We start from the raw sequence: 18,995 nt of genomic DNA, 5'->3' as shown, positions 1-18,995 counted from the left end.
GGAGAAAGAAAACTGGCGCTCTACGGGTTGGAGCGTGGAATGTCAGATCCCTTAATCGGGCGGTAGGTTACAAAATTTAAAAAGGCAAATGGATAGGTTAAACTAAATATAGTGAGGAACTACAGAAGTTTGGTGGCAGGAGGAACAAGACTTCTGGTCAGGTGAATACAGGGTTATAAATACAAAATCAAATAGGAGTAATGCAGGAGTAGGTTTAATAATGACTAAAAAATAGGAATGCGGGTAAGCTACTACAAACAGCATAGTGAACGCATTATTGTGGCCAAGATAGATACGAAGCCCACATCTACCATAGTAGTACAAGTTTATATGCCAACTAGCTCCAAAGATGATGAAGAGATTGATGAAATGTATGTTGAGATCAAAGAAATTATTCAGATAGTGAAGGGAGACGAAAATTTAATAGTCACAGGCAACTGGAATTTCATAGCAGGAAAAGAAAGAGAAGGAAACATAGTAGGTGAATATGGAATGGGGGTAAGCAATGAAAGAGGAAGCCGCCTGGTAGATTTTGCACAGAGCATAACTTAATCATAGCTAACACCTGGTCCAAGAATCATGAAAGAAGGTTGTACACATGGAAGAAGCCTGGAGATACTGGAAGGTTTCAGATAGATTATATAATGGTAAGACAGTGATTTAGGAACCAGGTTTTAAATTGTAAGACATTTCCAGGGGTAGATGTGGACTCTGACCACAATCTGTTGGTTATGAACTGTAGATTAAAACTGAAGAAACTGCAAAATGGTGGGAATTTAAGGAGATGGGACCTGGATAAACTGAAAGAACCAGAGGTAGTACAGAGTTTCAGGGAGAGCATAAGGGAACAATTGACAAGAATGGGGGAAAGAAATACAGTAGAAGAAGAATGGGTAGCTTTGAGGGATGAAGTAGTGAAGGCAGCAGAGGATCAACTAGGTAAAAAGACGAGGGCAAGTAGAAATCCTTGGGTGACAGAAGAAATATTGAATTTAATTGATGAAAGGAGAAAATATAAAAATGCAGTAAATGAAGCAGGCAAGAAGGAATAAAAACGTCTCAAAAATGAGATTGACAAGAAGTGCAAAATGGCTAAGCAGGGATGGCTAGAGGACAAATGTAAGGATGTAGAGCAGGGCGTAACAACTGGCCGGTTTTGAGCACGAGTACTCGTGTCTGCTCAGGCACCTGCTCGCGAGCAGCTGCAAGGTCGTGGAGTGTGGTGGGAGGGGAGGGAGGGGAAATGCGCGCGCACGTTTGAATAGGGGCCGCAGCGTGCCTATTGAATTCGCGCCGACTGTGTAACGTTTAAAGTACTACGATCAGCTCGTAACAGTCACTTCGCTGGTTAAGAATCATGTGAAGTCGCCGTTGTGTAACCCCAACCATGCTTTCGCAGTTTAACCCCCATTGGGAGGAATTGTATCTGTTTACTGAAAAAGATGGTGTTGCAAAATGATTAGTATGTCACAAAACGCTGAATTCTTTTACGAAATTTAATTTGCAGCGACATTATATGTCGTACCACGCGAAAGACTACGGACGTGGAAAATGTGACTGACCAGATCGTGCACAGGAAGTTATTAAACTTAAAAGGAAGCTATCCGAAGGAGATCTGGACGACGAAGAAAAATCAACTGAGGCAGCTCTCAGAGTGAGTTACAAAATTGCTTTATTTTTAGCAAAATCCCTGCGCCCCTTCACTGATGGCGATTTAATAAAAGATGGTTTTGTAGTTGCAGCGGAACATTTGTGTCTATCTCAAGCTGAACAGTTTCGGATTGTGCCATTATCTGACATGACCATTATGCGTCGCATACAGGACAGGGCAGACGACGTCCAGAGCCAGTTTGCAAATATCTGTAAAGATTTTATGGCGTATTCTCTAGCTCTAGACGAAAGTGTTGATATCACTGGAACAGCGCAGCTTGCCATATTTATTAGAGGTGTTAATAGAGATCTTCAGGTGAGGGAGGAGCTCCTCGATGTAGTAGCCATGAAGAACACTACAACCGGAGGTGATATTTTAAGTAGTGTTGAAGAAAATATAGGATTGTCGTGGAATTCTTTAGTTTCAGTGTCTACTGATGGTAGAGACATACACTAAGCTAATAAAATTATGAGGCACGTGTACATTCTCCTTTATTTGTTTCATTTGTCGCAGTAATAATTCGTGAGTGATATCCCTGCAGGTGGCCGCGGATTTACATCGACTGGCGGCAGCTGTTGTGTACCCCACGTGACTCTCTCCGCTCTGGTCCGATAGTGGGGGTAGCGTGCTCGTGCTGCTCAGTGCTCGCGCCTTGCTGCTCACAGCTTGCTCAGCGAGCACGTATGTTGTGAAGCCCTGATGTAGAGGCTAGGGATAAGATAGATACTGCTTAGAGAAAAATTAATGACACCTTTGGAGAAAAGAGAACCACTTCTATGAACATCAAGAGCTCAGATGGAAACCCAGTTCTAAGCAAAGAAGGGAAAGCAGAAAGGTGGAAGGAGTATATAGAGGGTCTCTACAAGGGCGATGTACTTGAGGACAATATTATGGAAATGGAAGAGGATGTGGATGAAGATGAAATGGGAGATACGATACTGCGTGAAGAGTTTGACAGAGCACTGAAAGACCTGAGTCGAAACAAGGCCCCCGGAGTAGACAACATTCCATTGGAACTACTGACGGCCTTGGGAGAGCCAGTCCTGAGAAAACTCTACCATCTGGTGAGCTAAATGTATGAGACAGGCGAAATACCCTCAGACTTCAAAAAGAATATAATAATTCCAATCCCAAAGAAAGCAGGTGTTGACAGATGTGAAAATTACCGAACTATCAGTTTAATAAGTCACAGCTGCAAAATACTAACACGAATTCTTTACAGACGAATGGAAAAACTAGTAGAAGCCGACCTCGGGGAAGATCAGTTTGGATTCCGTAGAAATATTGGAACACGTGAGGCAATACTGACCCTACGGCTTATCTTATAAGCTAGATTAAGGAAGGGCAAACCTACATTTCTAGCATTTGTAGACTTAGAGAAAGCTTTTGACAATGTTGACTAGAATACTCTCTTTCAAATTCTGAAGGCGGCAGGGGTAAAATACAGGGAGCGAAAGGCTATTTACAATTTGTACAGAAACTAGATGACAGTTATAAGAGTCGAGGGACATGAAAGGGAAGCAGTGATTGGGAAGGGAGTGAGACAGGGTTGTAGCCTCTCCCCGATATTATTCAATCTGTATATTGAGCAAGCAGTGAAGGAAACAAAAGAAAAATTCGTAGCAGGTATTAACATCCATGGAGAAGAAATAAAAACTTTGAGGTTCGCTGATGACAGAGTAATTCTGTCAGCGACAGCAAAGGACCTGGAAGAGCAGCTGAACAGAATGGACAGTGTCTTGAAAGGAGGATATAAGATGAACATCAACGAAAGCAAAACGAGGGTTATGGAATGTAGTCGAATTAAGTCGGGTGATGCTGAGGGAATTAGATTAGCAAATGAGGCGCTTAAAGTAGTAAATGAGTTTTGCAATTTGCGGAGCAAAATAACGGAAGATGGTCGAAGTAGTGAGGATATAAAATGTAGACTGGCAATGCCAAGGAAAGCGTTTCTGACGAAGAGAAATTTGTTAACATCGAGTATAGATTTAAGTGTCAGGAAGTCGTTTCTGAAAGTATTTGTATGGAGTGTAGCCATGTATGGAAGTGAAATGTGGACGATATATAGTTTAGACAAGAAGAGAATAGAAGCTACAGAAGAAATCTGAAGATTAGATGGGTAGATCACATAACTAATGAGGAGGTTTCCATAATGAGATTTTCACTCTGCAGCGGAGTGTGCGCTGATATGAAACTTCCTGGAAGATTAAAACTGTGTGCCGGACCGAGACTCGAACTCGGGACCTTTGCCTTTCGCGGGGAAGTGCTCTACCAGCTGAACTACCCAAGCATGACTCACGCCCCGTCCTCACAGCTTTATTTGTGCCAGTACCTCGTCTCCTACCTTCCAAACATAACAGAAGCTCTCCTGCGAATGAGGGGGTATTGAATAGAATTGATGAGAAGAGAAATTTGTGGCACAACTTGACTAGAAGAAGGGATCGGTTGGTAGGACATATTCTGAGGCATCACGGGATCACCAATTTAGTATTGGAAGGCAGACCAAGAGATGAATACACTAAACTGATTCAGAAGGATTTAGGTTACAGTGGGTACTGGGAGACGAAGAAGCTTGCACAGGATAGTATGGAGAGCTGCATCGAACCAGTCTCTGGACTGAAGACCACAACAACAAACAATCTATCTAATCCTCAGCATTCTTCTGTAGCACCACATTTCGAAAGCTTCTATTCTCTTTTTGCTTTACTGTTTATCGTCCATGTTTCACTTCTATACATGGCTACACTCCATACAAATACTTTCAGAAAAGACTTCCTGACACTTAAATCTATAGTCGATGTTAACAAATTTCTCTTCTTCAGAAACACTTGCGTTGCCATAGACAGTCTACATTTTGTATCCTCTCTACTTCGACCATTATCAGTTATTTTGATCCCCAAACAGCAAAACTCATTTACTACTTTAAGTGTCTCATTTCTTAATCTAATTCCCTTAGCATTACCTGATTTAATTTGACTACATTCTGTTACCCTCGTTTTGCTGTTGTTGATGTTAATCTTAAATCCTCCTTTCAGGACATTGCCCATTCCGTTCAGCTTCTCTTCCAGGTTCTTTGCTCTCTCTGACAGAATTACAACATCATCGGCAAACCTCAAAGTTTTTATTTCTTCTCCATGGATTTTAATACCTACTCGGAATTTTTCTCTTGTTTCCTTCACTGCTTGCTCAATATATAGATTGAATAACATCGGGGAGAGGCTACAACCCTGTCTCACTCACTTCCCGACCAGTGCTTCCCTTTCATGCCCTCGACTCTTATAACTGCCATCTGGTTTTTGTACAAATTGTAAATAGCCTTTCGCTCCCTGTACTTTACACCTGCCACCTTCAGAATTTGGAAGAGAGTGTTCCACTCAACATGGTCAAAAGCTTTTTCTAGGTCTACGAATGCTAGAAATGTAGGTTTGCCTTTCCTTAACCTATCTTCTAAGGTAAGTCATTGGGTCAATATTGCCTTGTGTTTTCCAACCTTTCTGCAGAATCCAAACCGATCTTCCCCGAGGTAAGGTTCTATCAGTTTCTCCATTTGTTTGTAAAGAAATGGGGTCACTATTTTGCAACCATGACATATTAAACTGATAGTTCGGTAATTTTCACACCTGTTAATCCCTGCTTTCCTGTCCATATGGTATTATTAAGTGGAATGTACATTTCGTACTTCAGAAGTGAAGAATGTTCCATCAATAAATTAATGTAAGAAGAGATTTTCCAAGCCTCCATATCAACATTCTACTTTATTGCTACGTAACTGGAGATGAAAATCAGCAGATGCCAAAAGTACAAATATGTGTAGATATGTTCGATGAGGTTTTGGGATTGTAGCTGAATCACATTGACTTCTAGCCACAATATTTCGGATGGCAATCGTCCAGCCATCTTCAGGTGAGTGTCCGCCACTAGAGACTGCAAGGTTTATTCCTTTCTTTTTTGAATTTAGATTCCATCCCAGAGACGGGGAGGGGGGCGGGGGGGCTGACAGCAGCGTAATACGCTGCTCTACACCCGACAGAAAAATTAAAAACGTAATGAGAAGTAACAAACAATATAAAAATGTGATAATAAGGTGACTTTGTGAAAAACAGTAAAATGGCAGACAGTTGTGGAAGTTAAAGTAGAAGAAACACGGTGTTGACGATGCTAATGAAGACAAACAGGAAGTAGGCAGGCACAATAAAATAACAAAAAAATGGTTCAAATGGCTCTGAGCACTATGGGACTCAACTTCTAAGGTCATCAGTCCCCTAGGACTTAGAACTATTTAAACCTAACTAACCTAAGGACATCACACACATCCATGCCCGAGGCAGGATTCGAACCTGCGACCGTAGCGGTCTCGCGGTTGCAGACTGCAGCGCCTAGAACCGCACGGCCACTTCGGACGGCAATAAAATAGCATGGCAACAGTATCGTTACTGTTCGCAACACTTCGAAAAGGGGGTGCACAACACTGAACACTCAAACACTGCACCAGAGATTAGATATGAAGATAACACACCACAGCCTAAGGCAGATGGGAGGGGGGGGGGGCGGACAAATGAGGGGAAAAAAGGGGGGAGCCGATGGTGGGAGAGGACACAGAAAAGGCGGTGGGGGCAGAGAGGGCGCGAGAAGGAGTGGGGAAGGCAGTGTAGGGGAAGGAAAAAGGACTCATTGGAGAGAAAGTAGTCAAAGAGAGGGTAGGCTGGGAAAAACAGGCTGGAAGGGGGGGGGGGGGGAAGGGAGCCCAGGAAAAGGACAAAGGGGAGGAGGGGGAGTTGAGGATCAGAGTTGATAGGAGGGATAAATGGAGGGAGAGAGGGCGTCATCCAGGAAGGAGAGTCGAAAGTAAAATTCTATGTACCGACTTGACAGAAAATCCTAGGAAGTTCTGGTCTTACCTTAAATCAGTAAGTGGCTCGAAACAGCATATCCAGACACTCCGGGATGATGATGGCATTGAAACAGACGATGACACGTGTAAAGCTGAAATACTAAACACCTTTTTCCAAAGCTGTTTCACAGAGGAAGACCGCACTGCAGTTCCTTCTCTAAATCCTCGCACAAACGAAAAAATGGCTGACATCGAAATAAGTGTCCAAGGAATAGAAAAGCAACTGGAATCACTGAACAGAGGAAAGTCCACTGGACCTGACGGGATACCAATTCGATTCTACACAGAGTACGCGAAAGAACTTGCCCCCCTTCTAACAGCCGTGTACCGCAGGTCTCTAGAGGAACGGAGAGTTCCAAATGATTGGAAAAGAGCACAGGTAGTCCCAGTCTTCAAGAAGGGTCGTCGAGCAGATGCGCAAAACTATAGACCTATATCTTTGACGTCGATCTGTTTTAGAATTTTAGAACATGTTTTTTCCTAGAGTATCATGTCGTTTCTGGAAACCCAGAATCTACTATGTAGGAATCAACATGGATTCCGGAAACAGCGATCGTGTGAGACCCAACTCGCTTTATTTGTTCATGAGACCCAGAAAATATTAGATACAGGCTCCCAGGTAGATGCTATTTTTCTTGACGTCCGGAAGGCGTTCGATACAGTTCTGCACTGTCGCCTGATAAACAAAGTAAGAGCCTACGGAATATCAGACCAGCTTTGTGGCTGGATTGAAGAGTTTTTAGCAAACAGAACACAGCATGTTGTTATCAATGGAGAGACGTCTACAGACGTTAAAGTAACCTCTGGCGTGCCACAGGGGAATGTTATGGGACCATTGCTTTTCACAATATATGTAAATGACCTAGTAGAGACTGTCGGAAGTTCCATGCGGCTTTTCGCGGATGATGCTGTAGTATACAGAGAAGTTGCAGCATTAGAAAATTGTAGCGAAATGCAGGAAGATCTGCAGCGGATAGGCACTTGGTGCAGGGAGTGGCAACTGTCCCTTAACATAGACAAATGTAATGTATTGCGAATACATAGAAAGAAGGATCCTTTATTGTATGATTATATGATAGCGGAACAAACACTGGTAGCAGTTACTTCTGTAAAATATCTGGGAGTATGCGTGCGGAACGATTTGAAGTGGAATGATCATATAAAATTAATTGTTGGTAAGGCGGGTACCAGGTTGAGATTCATTGGGAGAGTGCTTAGAAAATGTAGTCCATCAACAAAGGAGGTGGCTTACAAAACACTCGTTCGACCTATACTTGAGTATTGCTCATCAGTGTGGGATCCGTACCAGATCGGGTTGACGGAGGAGGTAGAGAAGATCCAAAGAAGAGCGGCGCGTTTCGTCACAGGGTTATTTGGTAACCGTGATAGCGTTACGGAGATGTTTAATAAACTCAAGTGGCAGACTCTGCAAGAGAGGCGCTCTGCATCGCGGTGTAGCTTGCTCGCCAGGTTTCGAGAGGGTGCGTTTCTGGATGAGGTATCGAATATATTGCTTCCCCCTACTTATACCTCCCGAGGAGATCACGAATGTAAAATTAGAGAGATTAGAGCGCGCACGGAGGCTTTCAGACAGTCGTTCTTCCCGCGAACCATACGCGACTGGAACAGGAAAGGGAGGTAATGACAGTGGCACGTAAAGTGCCCTACGCCACACACCATTGGGTGGCTTGCGGAGTATAAATGTAGATGTAGATGTACAGTTGACGGAAACCAGCTTGCGAAAGGAGATGAAGGATGTGACACCTATCGAAATCCACACCCTCAGCAAGTACTGTTCTATCTGTGGCATGCAGGCACATGCGTAAAGGTGAAACTATAAGTCCACCATCTGTCAGAATGCTCACTCATGTCGCTATAAAGCAGACGTCAGACGTCACCAGTCGTGTCATCATGAATAAACTGTCTTCTTTCAGTAGAAATTAGAGAGAGCACTGGGTCACAAGCCTTGTCCAATTGAAAACCACCATCATGATTTAAAAGATTTTGTGATAAATGTATTTCCACAGATTCTTTCATTACTGAATCCCAAAAAGTTGTAGCTGGGACTAAAATAAATTCTCTTACCTCATAAGCATGTGAGCGGTTTCGCTGCGATGGATTGCTACCATCAATAACCACTCCCTCGGCCTCATTATCAGTGTATGTGCGAAGCCAGTGCTGTGAACAGAGCCCCCATTAACCTCTCACCAGTAAGATTATAGTATGAAATCAGCAGCTAAGAATATTGGCTTACTTACCATTCCGCGTGGAAGCTCTTTAACAATTCGCCTGTTGTCCTCATCGACTGTTGACTGAAAAATGAGTAAAAGGCTGCAATCAGAACATGCACATAGATTTACAAGAGCATCTACATTTTATACTCAGTCGCTAAACTATGATAACCGTAGTATGAATGTGACAGACACAAAAGGAAAAGCTTCAATTAAAGGAAACAGACTTATGCCACCACGGTGCACTTTCTGCCATGGATCAAATTCGTCAGGCAAAGCGCAGCAGTCGAATAAGCTATTCATTGAATTAAGAGACTATGCCATTGATACACAATGTGGTCTGTCTTTCAACCATTACTCTTGCTTCACAAATAATCTAAATCTAGAATGATACACTTGTAAGTAGCCCAAGTACGCATTTTTACTTTTCAAACTGTGCCATACAGTTCCTTGTATTCAAAGTCAAATCTTACCCATCAGTACTGTAGTGTGTTTAAAATAAGTTACGAAGTTTAACAGTTTTGTGAAGATTGACAGGAGGGGAATGCTTCTGCCAACAAAAGCTGAGTGTGGTACGCTTACTTTTGGCGAGGGTCATCAACCAGTCATCAGTGGGACATTTTAAATAATAAACAAATGACAATACCTAGAAGGGCACATATATTTTATGAACACGTACGGTTCTGGTGTAAGAGGAGCCACAGAAAGGGAAGAATCATAGGTGTCCTCCTCTTGGAACCAGAAGTGGTGATAAGAGCTGATGCTGACAAAAATCACCATCTCTCCAAATTTTCCCTCTAGGAATTCCTCATAGATGTGTGTTTCCTCCTTCTTGGTTTGTCTCACTACTCGAGATCGGTCCTGTAGGGTAACATTCGCAATAGTATCTCCACCTCACTAGGCTTAAACCTTTTTATTTTTTTTTCTTAACACATACATGAAGCCCCATCAGGTTGAGTCATTTCGCCGATGTGGTAGGTCTAGGTTTTATACCTGTACAGTTTTACAAGTTCCATTAATTCCATCTTATTTATACTGTATTCAGTTTAATTCGATGGAATGTTAGTATTGGGGCAAGGGGGACACCACACCAAAGTACCGTTATCCAAGATGGCGGCGATGACGTCATCCAAGATGGTGGGCATGACGTCATCCAAGATGGCGGCTTTTGGCGGGAAGTTTGAATTTTGGCTGGAAGATGGGTCACTTGGACTACCTCCACTATCCTAACCCCCCTCCTCCTCCCCTCCCCCCCCAGAAATATGACGGGGAGTTCAAACTCCAACAGGATAGTGCATCGGACAACGGTTATCTCTGCTAAACTAAGAAAAATCGCGGGAATATGGGTCACCTGGGCTACCTCCACTAACCGCCACCTTGTCCTAGGAAATGGTGCCACGTCTGAATTTTGGCAGTAAAGAAAGGTCACTTGGGGTTTCTCTACCAACCAAAGAAAATTGCAGGAAACAAAGCTCACCTCCGCGAGCCGAAGTCACCTGACCGCCACCTCTTCCTAGGGATTGGTGGGAAAAGGACTCAGCCTGCACTGGGCTGCTGGAGAGAGAAAGGAGTGTACTTTATTTATTTTGGAACAATTTATTTTGGGATGGAGTATATTTATCACAGTGATACAGAACACACGCTCTGACATGCCACACAGCATACAGACCTGCAAACTACGTCTCCATAACTCTGTGTAATGCTCTGCACACACACTTGCTAATTGTAAACTGTCAAAATAACGCATTGCACAGTCCACAGACATGCAAACCACTCATAAATAATGCAATACATTTACATCCAGAGAGCAAACAACTCGTAAATCGTCAAAATAATAATCCATCTAAAAGACTCTGCAAACTTGCATGCTAATTGTCAACTGTCGAAATCATGCACCAGTCTTTATTTAAACAATTAGAGGCGGCACCAGCATCCAGTGTATTCACCACAAGGTCCGCACTCTAACTGACCTAGTACACAGTACAGAGAGTGCTGTCGTCCATTTTGTGATGTAATCCAAGATGGTGGGAAAACGACCCTGACCCTGCCTGTGCTGAGCATGAGTATTTATTTTGCAGACAGTGCCTCCACCATGAGATCCAGACTCCAACTAACCTAGTATGCAGTACTGCCACCAGAGGGTGCTGTCATCCCTCCTGTGACATAATCCAAGATTGTGGGGGAAATGGCAGGAAAACGACTCTTCCTGTGCTGGATATGAGTCTTTATTTTGCAGGCAGTGTCTCCACCACGAGATCTAGACTCCAACTTATGTAGTACACAGTACCACCACCAGATTGCACTGTCATAATCCAAGATGGCAGCCATGACGTCAGCTGATGACGCAAGTAGCGTTATCCATGATGGCGGTAGTGTGTTCACCACGAGGTCTAGTCCTAGTACACAGTACCACCTCCATTTTGTGATGTAATCCAAGATGGTGGGTGGAAATGGTGGGAAAAGGACTTTGCCTATGTTGGACATGAGCCTTATTTTTCAGTTATCCTCTCCAACATGAGATCTAGACTCCAACTCCCCTAGTACACAGTACTGCCACCACAGGGTACTGTCATCCCTCCTGTGACATAATCCAAGAGGGTGGTCTGGAGGGAGAAAATGGCGCGAAAATGACTCAGCCTGCGCTGGGCTGCTGGGGAGAGTAAGGAAGGAGTGCACGCTATTTATTTTGGAACATTTTATTTAGGGGTGGAGTATATTTATCACATAGATACAAAACACTCGCCCTGATGTTCTTGGGGTCATGCCACACATCCCACAAACCTGTAAACTACTCCTATATCGGATGAAGTTAGTGGAGCTTTGATAGTTCGTAATTTTTCTCTGTTGGATGTTGCAGAATAATGATGATAGCATGTTGGGGAGATAGATGTGAATGAACGTGGATGTCCTTAAGATTTTAGTATCTGTATCTAGTTTGGAGATGTGCCACATTGCGCGCATTTCCATCAAATGGTCAAAACACGCTCCTGTTGCACTAACTCAGGGCATTCTGTTTCTACACGGGTTGCAGAAGGTGGCGGATATGTCTTTCTACGACGTCTGCTCAGTTCTGACTTAAATTGGAACGATCAGATGCGCAAAGCTGTAGAAATGGGAGTAGTGCAAGATGCGTTGGGGGTGACTAAACCAGGTTGGAATTTTACTGTAGGAGACGGTGTCTCGTTTTGAGATATGAGAGTTCCAGAAATGTGATTCACTTGTGGGTGTGATCTGGGGCAGGTATGTAAGTTGAATGGAAACATTTGATTCCAAATAATGGACATCATTTCTAGCATAAATGTAACACTAGAGATCAGAAAAGCTTGTGTACATTTTCTTATAACCTCAATCAGCACATCAGCTCATCGCAGAACCTGTGATATGGTATCAAGTCAGAATATGTCACAAGTACTATATAAATATATATCTTGGGCAGTGTGAGGGAGTCACAAATACAGCTTACATACCACATCCCTTAGGCGAATCACTTTCAAAATTCTGCGATTGTATAATGAGGTTGCATCATGAGCTGCGTGTAAATGGAGTGCTGGTCTGATAATATACACTCCAGCAAACACAATCTCGGTATTTGTCTGGATAGAAAAACCACATCATTCAGAGATCATGTTGTACCTCGATTTATAAAGCCAGTATAGCTTTTAACATGAATACTTGTGTGCACCTGTAGAATCATGAACGCTTGTGACAGTAACATACAGTAGTTGTTGGGATAGAGTTCTTTTAAGATCTGACCGATTACGTCTCTCTTTCTAGGGCGCTGGCTGGGTTGGCTAAGCGGTTCTAGGCACTACAGTCTGGAACAGCGCAACCGCTACGGTCACAGGTTCGAATCCTGCCTTGGGAATGGATGTGTGTGATGTCCTTAGGTTAGTTAGGTTTAAGTAGTTCTAAATTGTAGGGGACTGATGATCTCAGCAGTTAAGTCCCATAATGCTCAGAGCCTTTCTAGGACACAGTGGTAACAGTCGCAAGAAAAACTTATGATACATGTCCACCCACGATTGATTTTCTCTCAGTATTATTTCGTATCGTCAGATTAGTTGCTGACGAAGTATTATACTTAGTAGTAGAGGTTGCATGATATGTTCACATTTGAGCATCAGGCTTATAAAGCATGTGTTTGTGTTCTGACATGTGCAAAGGAAATGACTATGTCCAGTCGTAAGGTAGGTATGGATTTGATGTGGAGTACTGTGGTAGCATGGGAAGAGTATGTCAAGTCATGAGAATGGTACTGATATTTCTATTTGCAGAGCCACAGCCGTCAACAGAGCGTATTTCCAATACTTTGCTCATTGTCGAATGTCATTCAACTGAGACCACGATTGTAACATTTAGTTGTAAGTACAGGAATAAAATATATATGTGACCGATTTCTTAGGATAAACATTATACCTATGCGTGCTCGGCCTGCAGCACTGGTGACCTGTGCAGGGGTGATTCACGTTTCCCGTTGGAGTGTGTAGGAATGTAGATGAATTAACCGCATTGTCCTCTAGACAACCGAATAGCGAACTAATACTTAGTATGTGTTGGATAGCTTCTGTGATTGCATGGAAATTTGAAAAGATTGACTATGGAGGTGTGTTTGCACTGGATCATTATTTCCTCCCAAATAAACTGTTCAGTTGCCTGCTTCTGCACATTTCGCGCCTTTATTTAGTTGAGGGAAGACCGATTGTGGTGTGTGCATCTAGTGTGTGGAAGACAAGTTTGCCGGTTCTCTAGATATGAGAAATACTTTAGTTGACCTTGTAAATTATAGGGATGATTTGGAATCTACCATATCACAGCCATCGGTATTCGAGAGTGGAAATATCAGTTTCCTCTATTTGTTTTGAGTAAATATCTTCGCAGATGTGACAAGTATCCAGTCAGTCAGTGGTTTACAGCATGCCCCACCTAGCTAAAGTTTTGGGTTTGTAGAGAAATAATTTCCAGTCTATATCTTGGAAATTATGTTGCGCTGGTAGGATGCTGCCTAGTGATTGATATCGAGAAGTACCGTGAAAGAAAATACGTGTGTTCTTATAATCCCCGTGTCTGAAGATGTGTGTGGAAAAGCGAGCAAGCGAGGAAGCAGGTTTGGACCAGAAACAGTTACATGTTTCTGCCGAGGGGAAACGAGTCCGAATTTGTAGAACAGTTCTGAGAGTGACTTCAGTCCACTGAGGGTGCTCTGGTCATGCATTGCGATTGGATGACTTGTGATCATCGGCTGCTGTGAGGAGTATATACGGTACTGTCCGTCTTCGTGGTATATGTACAAATGATGTAAAAAGGATGATTTTGTTTGGCGCAGGATACGAATTGTATGTTTACTACATTGACATGGTACGCAGTGATATATTGCTGGGTTGGAGATGGGTTTCGCACACTAATATTCAAGCTCCTGTCCTTGGTGGGAGAGCAGTCTAATTGAGTAGGAGTCTTTCTGTGTTTGATGATACTTAGTGTACGTGGTGATATATTGATGGGTCGTAGGTCGGTTTCACATTCTAATATTCAAGCCCCTGTCCTCGGTGGAAGACCAGTGTAAATGAGTAAGAGTCTTTCCGTATTTGATGATGTGTATGGCAGTTTGTAAGATTTAATAGCCGGCGCAATAGTGCGATCTGTGTAAAATAACTGCTGAAAGTCTCGTCTGCAGAAGGAAAAAAGGCGGACGGTGCTTCGATACCAGTGGCAACAGTAATTCGGCGAGTAAATTCGATAAGAGCGAATTATAATGCTCGATTCATTCACATCCTTTGTGCTGGGATATAGGGGCCTCTACATAGCGGTGGAAACGTTTGTGTGTGTTGAAAGCAGGAAGGGTAACACGTGCAACGTGAGGAAGACTGCATTCGACGTTATTCTGGGCTATTTTCGTAAATAAGTTCTGTTAGTGCAAGCATCTCCGTGCATACTAGCTGCGACATCAAGAAAGCGAGCGTTAACTATTTCTAGGACAGTATACAATTTCCGCGATGTCGAGTCAGTTCTTATTTTTTACATAGTCATGTGACATCAGTATCAGATTGAGAACCTTGTTAGATGTGCTTGCAATGGTCTGTAGCTACACGAGAGCACTTTGTGGCGATGCATCAGTCACAATAGGCAGTTAAGCACGGTTACATGCGTCTCTCATGTCGCGCGTTAGGAACAATGCGCCCTGTGCTACTCTATCATCAATGGTAAAAACACATGCTGCCCAAAGGCATCTTGCATATAAGACTGGCGTGAGTGTGCCTTGGAGTTCTGTGACGTCAGTATAACACTGACTATATACCCGAAAATAGAAACAACTTTCAGGGCGAGTTTCTTTGTGTCACTGTGATAAATATACACTATCCCTAAATTAAATGTTCCAAAAAAAAATAGAGTACACTCCTTCCTCACTCTCCCCAGCAGCCCAGCTCAGGCTGAGTCTTTTTCCCGCCATTTCCCCCCACCATCTTGGATTACATCATGAAATGTACGACAGCACTCTCTGGGGGTGGAACTGTGTACTAGGTCGAGACCTCGTAGTCAACACACTGTTTGCCGCTATCTTGGATAATGGTACTTGCGTCATCAGCTGATGTCTTGGTTGCCATCTTGGATTACATCACGGACTGGATGACAGCGCCGTCTGGTGGTGGTACTGTGTACTAGGTCAGTTGGAGTGCAGACCTTATGGTGAACACACTGGATGGTGGTGCTGCCTCTAGTTGTTTCAATAAAGACTGGTGCATGATTTCGACAGTCAACGATTAGCAAGTATGTTTACAGAGTCCTTTAGATGGATTGTTACTTTGACAAATTACGAGTTGTTTGGCTCTTTGGACGTAAATGTATTGCATTATTTATGAGTGGTTTGCATGTCTGTAGGCTGTGCAATGCGTTATTTTGTCAGTTTGCAATTAGCAAGCGTGTGTGTAGAGCATTATACATGAGTTATTTAGGACTAGTTTGCAGGTCTGTATGCTGTGTGGCATGTCAGAGAGTGTGTACTGTATCACTGTGATAAATATACTCCATCCCTAAATAAATTGTTCCAAAACTAAATAAATTGTTCCAAAATAAATAAAGTACACTCCTTCCTCTCTCCAGCAGCCCAGTGCAGGTTGAGTCCTTTTCTCACCAGTCCCTAGGAAGAGGTGGCGGTCAGGTGACTTAGGTTAGTGGAGGTAGCTCAAGTGACCCATCTTCCCGCGATTTTTCTTAGTTTAGTAGAGATACCGGTGGTGTGATGCATTATCCTGTTGGAATTTGAACTTCCTGCCATTTTGCTAGGGGGTCGAGGGGAGGGTGGTTAGGTTAGTAGAGGTAGTCCAATTGACCTATCTTCCCGCCAAAAGTCACCATATTGGATGACGCCATCACTGCCATCTTGCAAGATGTCATCGCCGCCATCTTGGATAGCAGTAATTTGGTGTGGTGTCCCCTTTGCCCCAATACTAGTGTTTCTCTGTACTAAAAAATACATAAAAAATATAAAATTATCATCGTCTTTCCTCATCTGCACTATCAGATTTTTGTCTAACACAATGGAGTGTGCGGTGCATAGCCCATTAATAATGTCGATTTTGGTGAAATACTTTGAAGCAGCAAATTGGAAACCCATTCCCTGAAAACTTCTGCATTCATTCCCTAACAATAGTCATCTTGCAAGAAACAGTCTGATATGAAAGCACGAGCTGAGCCAACCTGAAGAACGGTTACCCTGACCCCCTTTCCTTTCTTACTGGTACTATTGTTGTTCCTTCATCTGTGTAGTCGATCTTTTGTTAATGCGTGGCACACACTATCTCATGTCTCATCAAGCGAAACATAAATCATCGAATGAAATTCTCCATATCACGCAGATACCAGTATCTGCAGGGGACTATGTCACTTCTCTTGATGATAAACTTCCGAGACAAAAACTCTCCGTGCCATAAATCAAGCTCCTGAAGACAGTTTTCGAACAGATGGTTATCTATCGTTAAATATTCATGCATGGGGTGTACCCAGAGCTCGCAATTCGCAGCATTGTTCCCAGAGTTGATCGAGGCACTTTGGTTTGGAGACGAGTGTAAAGTCTTAACCACAGGGTTCGTCGACTCTGTGACGGTCTGTTCTGCAGAGCTCTAGACATGCGTTATCAGTCAGGGATTTGTAGGACTCCCTTTAAAAGATCAGGGGTGCACTATACAAAGGAAGCAGCTACTCAGGTAGCAGAGTACTTGCGGAGTACATATGAAGGGTCTTTAGGCTAGACGGTAGTTTGAGGCACTCCGATGAACACTCCTCAGTAGATACGCAGCAAGGGAACTCATACTGTGTTCAGAGTAAAGATACTTCTACCGTCAAAATTTTATGAGTTACTTGTGGCAAAGTTTTCAATTTACTGCCCTCCATGAAAGTTCTCGCACTCAAATTCTTCTCAGGACCGAGGGCTGGCTGAAACCCTAAATTGAAAGCTCTGAGATGTTCAGCGAGTATATATGAAAGATAGATTACAGGTCACAGAAGAGGGAGTGTTCATTGCAGGTGACAAAATATTGTCTTTATTGAGATCGAAGTTGAGTGTGACAGTGAAGTTATCTGGTCGCGTATAACGGGACTAGGCAAAACGAAGGTAACTACTGGATGTTTTTACCAGCCACCCGATTCTGCTATGACAGTTCTAGAGTCAGTCAAGGAATTCCATGGTCTGTAGTGCATTAATACCCATTACTAGGAAGCTAGTTCGGCAGCCGAAACCCAATGGAAATATCTTAGACCTTGTAGCTACAAACAGGCTGGACCTTATTGACAACGTCAGTAAAGAAATGGGGATTAGTGATCATGATGTCATTATAGCAACTATGGAAGTTAAGCCGAGTATTTCTGCTAGAGAGAGCAGATAAGCAGTTGTTAGCATCTCACTTAGACAGTGAACTGACACCTCTTAGTTCCAGTAAGATGGACGTATAGGAATTATGGCCGAAGTTTATGCAGGCTATAAATCGTTGGATAATGATGTGCCTAATAAGTGGATTAAGGATGGGAAAAACCCACCATCGTTTAATCAAGAAGTTCGAAAAATGCTGAGGAAGAAAAGGCTGTTGCACTCGCAGTTCAAAAGAGAACGCACAAAGACAAGCAAATGTAGGAGAGATTTGTTTGTCTGTGAAAGGATCTGTGTGTGAAGCACACAATTACCACTACTGCCATACCTTAGCAAAAGTCCTGGCAGAGAACCGGAGAAAATTCTGACCCTATCTAAAATTGCTATGTGGGTCTAAGCTTCCATCAAGTCACTTGTTGACCACTCTGGCCTGAAGATAGCAAAAAGAAAGCCAGAGTTTTAAATTTTACATTCAAGAAATCGTTCACATAGGAAAATCTTACAAATAAACAGTCGTTTGACTATCGAACCGACTCTCATATGGACAACATAGCAATAAGCATCTCTTTCTCGGAGAAACAACTGAAGGAGCTCAAAACTTAAGTCGCCCAGTCCAGATGGAATCCCAGTTAGGTATTTCAAAGAGTACTCTACGGCATTGGCCCCTTACTTAGCTTGCATTTATTGTGAGTCTGTAGGCCAGCAGGAAGTCCCAAGGGACTGGAAAAAAGCACAGGTGACACCTGTGTATAAGAAGGGCGAAAGAACGGACCAGCAAAATTACAGACCAAATCCCTAACATTGGTTTGCTGCAGAATCCTTGAACACATTCTCAGTTCGAATTTTATTGAGACCGTGAATCTTATATCCACAAATTAGCATGGTTTTAGAAAGCATCGCTCACGCGAAACTCAGTCTCCCATTTTCTCACATGATATACTGCAAACGATGGATGAAGGGCAACAGGCAGAGTCCATATTTCTATATATCCGGAAAGCATTTGACACGGTGCCACGCTGCCGACTGTTAATGAAGGTACGAGCATATGGAATAGGTTCACAGATAAGTGAGGGTCTCGAAGACTTCTTAAGTAACAGAACCCGGTATGTTATCCTCGACAGCGACAAGAGACAAAAATATCGTCAGGAGTGCCCCAGGGAAGTGTGGTAGGACCGCTATTATTCTCTGTCTACATAAATGATTTGCGGACATGGTGGGCAGCAATCTGCGGTTGTTTGCTGATGATGCTACAATGTGTCGAAGTTGAGTAACTGCAAGAGGATACAAGACGACTTAGACAAAATTTTCAGTTGATATGATGAATGGAAGCTAGCTCTAAATTTAGGAAAACGTAAGTTAATGGGG

General features: G+C 43.0%; 1 protein-coding gene across 1 annotated transcript in view; it reads right to left on the bottom strand.

Moving 5' to 3' along the window:
* Nucleotides 1–18,995, bottom strand: part of LOC126249201 (uncharacterized) — a 608,431-nt gene that overhangs the window by 211,074 nt on the left and 378,362 nt on the right. Inside the window, exons 6-7 of the mRNA XM_049950854.1 lie at nt 8,801–8,854; nt 8,628–8,720 (exon numbers count right to left, since the gene is read on the bottom strand). Of these exons, the coding sequence (XP_049806811.1) occupies nt 8,628–8,720; nt 8,801–8,854 (147 nt within the window). The remainder of the gene's footprint in view (nt 1–8,627; nt 8,721–8,800; nt 8,855–18,995) is intronic.

The sequence above is a fragment of the Schistocerca nitens genome, chromosome 3, assembly GCF_023898315.1.
Source record: "Schistocerca nitens isolate TAMUIC-IGC-003100 chromosome 3, iqSchNite1.1, whole genome shotgun sequence".
NCBI lineage: Eukaryota > Metazoa > Arthropoda > Insecta > Orthoptera > Acrididae > Schistocerca > Schistocerca nitens.
This window is presented reverse-complemented; position numbering and strand designations above follow the sequence as displayed.